Here is a 7,457-nt window from a genome sequence, read left to right on the forward strand (position 1 = left end):
TCGCCCTTTCAGCTGTGGGGGCGTTATATTGTGACGGTCAATTCCTTTAATCATTGGTAAAAGAGTAGCCCAAGAGTTGGCGCTGGGTGGTGATGACTAGCTGCTTTCCCTCTAGTCTTTCACTGCTAAATTAGGGACGGCTAGCAAATATAGCCCTCGTGTAGTTTTGCGAGAACTTCCAACCAAACCTGACTCAACGACAGTAGAAATAGTAAGGCACTTTGTTGAAACCGTATCTGGAATTTAGTTTTTATTCTTTTTCTGAAAATCTACAGGAATATGCATTATTTTAAGAGGAATTCATAAGTGTAAGCCAATCTATAATTGGATAATGTAACTGTGTCTCAGTAGTTCACTTGGGGGCTGACAATAGTAAATTCGGAGTTCGATACCCATGATGGACACTGCATACTTCAGCCAGTTGTGCTTAAAATACACAAAAGCAAAAAAGACTAATATTGATAATGATTTCAATAAAAATTTTCTATATTAAGTATTTCAAGAAGAAGTGTTATTTTTATCACAATACACCTGTACATAGTAACTACTTCCAGCAACTTTTGTTATCACAATACACCTGTATACAGTAACTACTTCCAGCAACTTTTGTTATCACAATACACCTGTACACAGTAACTACTTCCAGCAACTTTTGTTATCACAATACACCTGTATACAATAACTACTTCCAGCAATGGATCACAATACACCTGTACACAGTAACTACTTCCAGCAATTTTTTTTATCACAATACACCTGTACATAGTAACTACTTCCAGCAATGGATCACAATACAACTGTACTGAATATTTTGTACTGTTTTGAATTTCGTGCAAAACCACTCTATAGTTATCTGCACTAGCCGTCCCTAATTTAGAAGTGATAGAATAGAGGGAAGGAAGCTAGTCATCACCACCCACCACCAACTCTTGGACTACTCTTTTACCAATGAATAGTAGGATTGACTGTCACATTATAATGCCCTCACGGCTGAAAGGGCGATATATTTGGCAACAGTGGATTCGAACCCGCAGATTGCGAATTAAGCTCCCTAATTGCCAGGCCACATCCACAATGATGCTGAAAGACAAACAAGTCTGACATAAAAGGTTTTAATGTTCATCAACTTTTCATTAGTTCGTATTATAATAAACAGATGTAAAAGGTATTGGTAGATTGAAGCAAAGAAAGATATAAAAATATTTTAACATTTATATGTAGTCCACAGTTATTTGAATACAGTTAAATGGGAATAAACTGTGCACTGTCTCCTCTGTCTAACACCAAAATTGTATACATAAACATTATACAGAATCACTTCAATTAACCTCTAAAGAGGATTTTTCTCTAAGTACTGTTTTACTCAGGTTTCTTCATACAGTTTCCATCTGGGTATCGTTGCTGGAATGACTCAATCAGACTGGGATCTATCAGCCGCACTCCGTCCACCTGATTACCAAGAGTAATCCAATTAGGTTGAACATTATGAGACCGACCAAACAGTTCAATTTTTCTAGTTCCTGGAGAAAGCCTCTCTATAATTCCATAAATTTCATCTGGCTTGTGGCTAGTTGCACGAACTTCTGCAACAATCACATCGCAATCCAATCCACGATTGATTGAATCTGGATCCCCCTTGATTCCTACCAGACAATGTTCTTTTCCATGATTTAACCAATGACCTGTTCTTCCAGTACGAATAATTCTCTGAAGCTGATTGGTCTTTACCCAGATAATTTCATCACAACGTTCATAACCCCACAATTTGAGGCACTCACGTCCAAGTTCCATGGCTCGTCCAGTCACCCACAAGAAGATTAAGCCTTCATCCTGTAAACTTGGAATATTCAACTGTCTCATTTCATCATCTGACATTGTTCCATATGGTAATTCCATGTGAATATCCCAAGGTGGGTCAGCCATCACGACAGCAAACTTACCCAGAATTGTCATGTCAAAAAAACGCAAGTCACACTGAATCCACTGTGCTGGATATAACGTGGTTACTTTTCCATCATGTGACATTTTTGAATCTTGTTTATCATTGAGCTGAATCTTTGCTGAAGGAGGTGTAATTGTTGAATAGTCAACTTCATAGTGAACATACTTGCACGTATCCATATGGAAACAAGTGTTTAAGAAAGAACAGTCACCAAGAGACTCGTCAGTATGTTTCTGAATGATTTTTTTGAAGTGAAGTTTGGTACAAGCTTTATTGTCTCCTGACATTTTGATACATTCTTCTTTGGTTCCATGAGGGCAAAACTCCTGAACCTGAGCTCCACCTTGTGACTGAAAACGTTCCACTAAAGATCGTTCTTTTGCTGTTGGTTTACTCAACAACTCTAAAATTTCTTCTCCCATTTTTTTATTTTCTTTTTCTCGTGCCGAGGGTAAAGAAAGAAGACTTTCAATATTGATATTTTCACTGTCTTTTTTGCCAGTTTCTTTAGCTTTAGCATTTATTTTAGTTTTTGGCTCATCTTCCAAAACTGTGTCACTTTTCCTTTTCTCTGTTATTTCTAGATCCTGTTTATCTCCCTCAAATATATCTAGAACAGCCTGAAGTTTGTCATGTTCAGCTGACTCAACAACAAGTAAACTCTTACCTTCTGGGGAAAAGCTTTCCTTAATGGAAATAAGTTCTTGTGCTGAGAATTTCTGCAGTAGATTCTCCACCATCAAGTTTGAGACATCTTTTCCCAAAGATTTCGAAACTGATGAAATAAGATTTAAGGAATCTACTGGGAGATTTAGAGCAGCATCACAGAGCCTCAGCAGAAGTTGGTGTTCAACTTCTGGGTCAGTCTTTACCTCCTGAGTTTTAACCAAACTTTCTTCTTTAGATTGCTGTTGAACTGGGTTAGGGCTATTGCTGCGGGGGCTTCCTGTTGGCCCTCCAAGCTCCCCTTGGATGCTTAAGACAATGCCTTCTCTTTCTTTCTTTCTTCGTTGTAGTCGTTCCCGCAGACTACTCTGTCTTGACTTCAAGGCCTGTATGTCACTCCAAGTATCTGACATCTTCAAATTCTGTGGTTTCAGAGCTAGAGATTTACCTAAACAAAAAATAATCTTTCATTAATATGTACACATTTTGCACTAGATTTAATAAGCAGTGTGTAATTCACTGTGATGTTAAACTCCTTAGCTGCATCTTGTACCTAAAACTTCTTATTTACAACAGAATCACATTACACGACTTATGTCCAGTCTTCATTCTCAGAAACATAAAGCAACATTATGAACATTAAGATCTTCTAAAAAAGAGAAAGTCACATATGCTATAAATTACAAGTATTTATTAAAAAATATGTTCACATTAGTTTTTGTTTTCCTAAGTAGCACAACAGAAATTAAGAGGAAATAACAAGGCTCTTGCAAAATGTATATAAATTTAACCATCTGTCTAAGTATAATTATGTTAAATGACTTAATTGCTAATAGACTCCACTCAGCTTCTGAGAATATCGGTTGGAAGAATATTAGCATGCATTAAAAATTGTCCCCGACTTTCAATTCATGACAAAAATGTTTTATTCATAACAGGAAAAATTTGATAGTTAAATTGTTAATCAACTGATAATCATAGGGTGAAATAAAAAGCTTTTCAATATAAAAGCAGTCCTTCAAAAATACATTTCTCAAGAGTCAGTACCTTGTCCTACACTATGGATTGTAGTCATGATCATACAATTTAATACTCATAACAGTTGAAATAATTTGTCTTTTTATTACTTCAATGAAATAATAAAATGTTAATTTAGACCCAAGTTATAAATATGTTGCAAACCAGCACACCTTGTAAAATGCAACAACAAAAAAGTGTTTAAAATTAAGAAGGGGCAAATTAATTGGTTTAATAGCTCGTAATGGTTTACTGACCAATTAAAATCATCAAATATTATATATACATAATTTACATATATTTAAGGACTACAAGGGACCTCTTGGTCCATCTAGGCCATCCCATCCATTATACCATTATAGCTGGTAATGGTTTACTGACCAATTAAAATCATCAACTATTATATATACATAATTTACATATAATTTAAGGACTACAAGGGACCTCTTGGTCCATCTAGGCCATCCCATCCATTATATAAAATTCTAAAATAAAATTAAAATACTCAATGACAACCCTTATCACTCAAATATTTATCAAGCCTTCCCTTAAACTCCCATAAATTAACTGCATCACAACATCCAAAGGCAATTCAATCCAAAGGCCAACCACCCTGTTAGAAAAATAAAACAGTCTTAGCTGAAGATGACTCCTACCCTGCCAAAATTTATATTTGTGTCCCCTAGTCTTACTATTCTCACCATTAAGTATGAAAAAAAGATGATGCATCAACACTATCAATTTCCTTAACAATCTTAAACACCTCAATCTGATTCCTCTAACTCTTCTTTCTTCAAATTAAAACAGTTTTACAGATCTTAACCTTTCTATCCCAGATATTGTCTTTGTAGCCCTCCTCTGAACCTTTTTTAACAATTCAATGCCCTTCCTAAGGCAAGGATCACAAAACTGAAAATACTACTCCAAATGTGATCTAACCAATGATGTATACTATGACATTATTTAAATAACCAGCCAATTATTAAGTTAGAAAAATTTGTGGATCTTGAATTTTCATGATTGAAGCTTGACAAGACAGGCTAAAATCATTTTTATCTTAATATCCAATTACTGTTTAAAATATGAATCTCCCAGGAATCACAGAAAATGTTACGACTTTTTAAGAATTGCTACTTGTGTTTCCAACTCAGGTGTCTTTGCCTTATAAAGATAAAACTTTTTAGGTTTGGATTAATGCCTTCCCACCTCTAACAAAGCCATAGATGAAAATAGAACTCACCAGCATCACCATACAATGACTTATATGCACTGTGATGTAGTAAGCTTAAATCAACAACTACACATTATAAGGCATGGCAGCCCAAATGCCCAAGGATGGAAATTTCAGGATGCCTTGTATATCTTTCATTCCTCTTGAGCTTAAGATGTAAGATATATATATATATATATTAATGATACTTGTCTAACACAGAAACTAATGAGACCAAGGATATTACATGTTTACATTTTCAATAGTTAACTGTTTTTACAGAACTAAATAATCCACTAAGATTAGAAAGGTTTCCACCTTATCCAGTGCTGTGTCAAACAAGTTTTACTGTGTTTCTAATATAAACCTGAGATTAAACACACCAAGAATGGCCTTAATATTGCCTTTATTCCAAAACGGGCATAGCTTGTCATATAGATGTATAATAAGTCATTTCAAAGACTACCAATAAAGGGATTACATAATAGTGAAAAACATAACCAGCCAAACAGTAGCAATTAATTCATCTGTTATTGAATATTTTTACGTCAGCATGTCTAGTCTTTGACATGTATCTACAGCTTAAGATTTAATACTGATGGTATGCATATAGTGAATTGTTAGTGTTTTAAACAAAGGTTAATAAGAACTTTGATGTCTCTGCTACATTATACAAGGATATGTTAGAATAGATGCTACTAGTAATACTACTTAATCAAATCCTATTCAAGTTTAGTTGGTGAGTAAAACAATATAAGGACAACCGAATTATAATTATAAACTAAAATTAAAAACATCATACATTTACTGATGTCAATTTATCAGTATCAGTTAAACTTTTAAATCAAATGTGAATACTCAAACTCGAGGATTAAGTTTCATAATTTGTGACAGCCCAAAAATCAGGTATTAGATCTTTTTTTTTTATGTGCAGTTAATTTTCTTTTAGTTTTACCTGACGTTCAGCACCGATAATACCACCAATAGACAACAATTTAAACACTTTTCGATTCTCCTGCCATCGAAATACTTTTAGCGACATCTGTCGTCTTTTTACAATTAACCTACAAATGAAAAAAACAAATAAGAGTTATTCTTATTCTTAATAAATATTTTTATGATGAAGCGAAGATATCAGTGTAGATATATATTTGAAAAAAAAGAGTAAAATACAAGCCTACTTATTTAATCAGCTCACTATATAATATTTACAATATATAAATAACATATTATGTGAATTTAAATTTCATATTTATTTTGAATAATTGCCTTTTTACGTGCAAGTATATGTGGTATATTCAAGAAAGACGACAAACAACTTTCGATAAATATTTTTATTCTACGAAATGTTTCGATTTACGCCTTTTTCGAGGGTCTTTGAGCGTCACGGATTATAAAACTGATTTTAAATTATAGTAGCCTAAAATAATCTAATACTACAACAATGTGCGATGAAACATACCAAAAGTATTCAAATTCGATGACGAGGAACCCACATTGTACATTTGCTGTTATGTTAAACTTATATCAAAGTTTTTCTTCATTACCCACTCAAGCCGTCTCCAGCCATTATTAATATCAAAAGTATTGCTACGACAGCGGAAGTCACGTGACGCTAGTAACATGTCGTGAGATTCTAGAACGATCGGGGAACATCACGAATAATCCAGTATTTGCTAGGCGCCCTCTATTCTTGTATATAAGTGCGCCAGATAAAGCCAGACAATCAATCGGAATTGAATAGTGGACAGAGAGATTGAAGATATAGACGGACAATTGAGTCAAGCGCTGTAGTAAGTAAAGTGCGTGAATCGTTCGTTGAGAATTATAACGTTTATTTAAGTGACTGTGGAAATTAAGTGTATTGCAAAGTTGTATTGAGAAAGAATAAACTAGTTTTATTTAAGAAAGGACTTGTATCACTGAAGTTTCTCTGGAAGAATTTCTACCGGAAATTATCAAACGAGCAGAGACGTAACAGTATTGTTAAACTAATTAAAAATAATAATTGTAAATAATGAAACACAAATAAAAAGGAAATAATAACAGTTTTAAAGGGACCAGGTATTATATATATTAATAGAAGGTGTTTGAGTTTAATCAAAAATTATCACAATTATTTAAAGTTTAGATATGATATAGTGTTTCGTCAATTATGCCATGTGAGTTGATCTAATTTTCAACTGTGGCTTCTTTGTTATCAAAAATAGCAATGGCACAAATATGTTCTTTGAAATGCCTCTAAATTATGAGTGATAGATTAGAGGAATGGCAGCTAACCAACACCACCCACTGCCAACTATCTGGCTGCTCTTTACTAATGAATAGTGGGATTGATCGTAACATTATAACGCCTTAATGGCTGAAATGGCGAGCATGTTTGGTGAAGGATTTCGAAACCACGATCCACAGACTGCTATTCAAGTGCCTAATCACCAGGCCATACCAAGCTTATGTACTGGGCAGGCATAATACGCTTCTTACTGTCTTATTTCATATAAATGCTTTCAGTTTTCTCTACATATTGTTTGTGTAGTTTTAATAGGAAATGTCAATCAAGAGAAATACTAATTTCCTCTCGCTCTAGCTACTTTCTAAACTGGGTTACTCAGCTAGGATATC

The 7,457-nt window shown here is 34.1% G+C and overlaps 1 protein-coding gene across 2 annotated transcripts; it reads right to left on the reverse strand.

The window, feature by feature from the left end:
• Positions 1-1,096: 1,096 nt before the first annotated feature.
• Positions 1,097-5,865, reverse strand: LOC106460842 (N6-adenosine-methyltransferase 70 kDa subunit-like). Of its 2 annotated transcripts, none has more exons than XM_013920584.2 (2): positions 5,791-5,865; positions 1,097-3,056 (listed from the first exon to the last, which is right to left on the reverse strand). In XM_013920584.2, the coding sequence occupies exon 2, from the start codon at positions 3,019-3,021 to the stop codon at positions 1,360-1,362; it is 1,662 nt and encodes a 553-aa protein (XP_013776038.1). In that variant the 5' UTR covers positions 3,022-3,056; positions 5,791-5,865; the 3' UTR covers positions 1,097-1,359. The 2 variants fall into 2 exon arrangements, with proteins under 2 accessions (XP_013776038.1, XP_022243357.1); XM_022387649.1 differs by having other exon boundaries at positions 5,796-5,845.
• Between the last annotated feature and the right edge of the window lie 1,592 nt (positions 5,866-7,457).

This window comes from Limulus polyphemus, unplaced genomic scaffold, assembly GCF_000517525.1.
Source record: "Limulus polyphemus unplaced genomic scaffold, Limulus_polyphemus-2.1.2 Scaffold847, whole genome shotgun sequence".
NCBI classification, from domain to species: Eukaryota; Metazoa; Arthropoda; class Merostomata; order Xiphosura; family Limulidae; genus Limulus; species Limulus polyphemus.

Bases quoted from the DNA above. Each gene is read 5' to 3' on its own strand.
- LOC106460842 (XM_013920584.2), bottom strand. From the start codon at position 3,021: ATGTCAGATACTTGGAGTGACATACAGGCCTTGAAGTCAAGACAGAGT.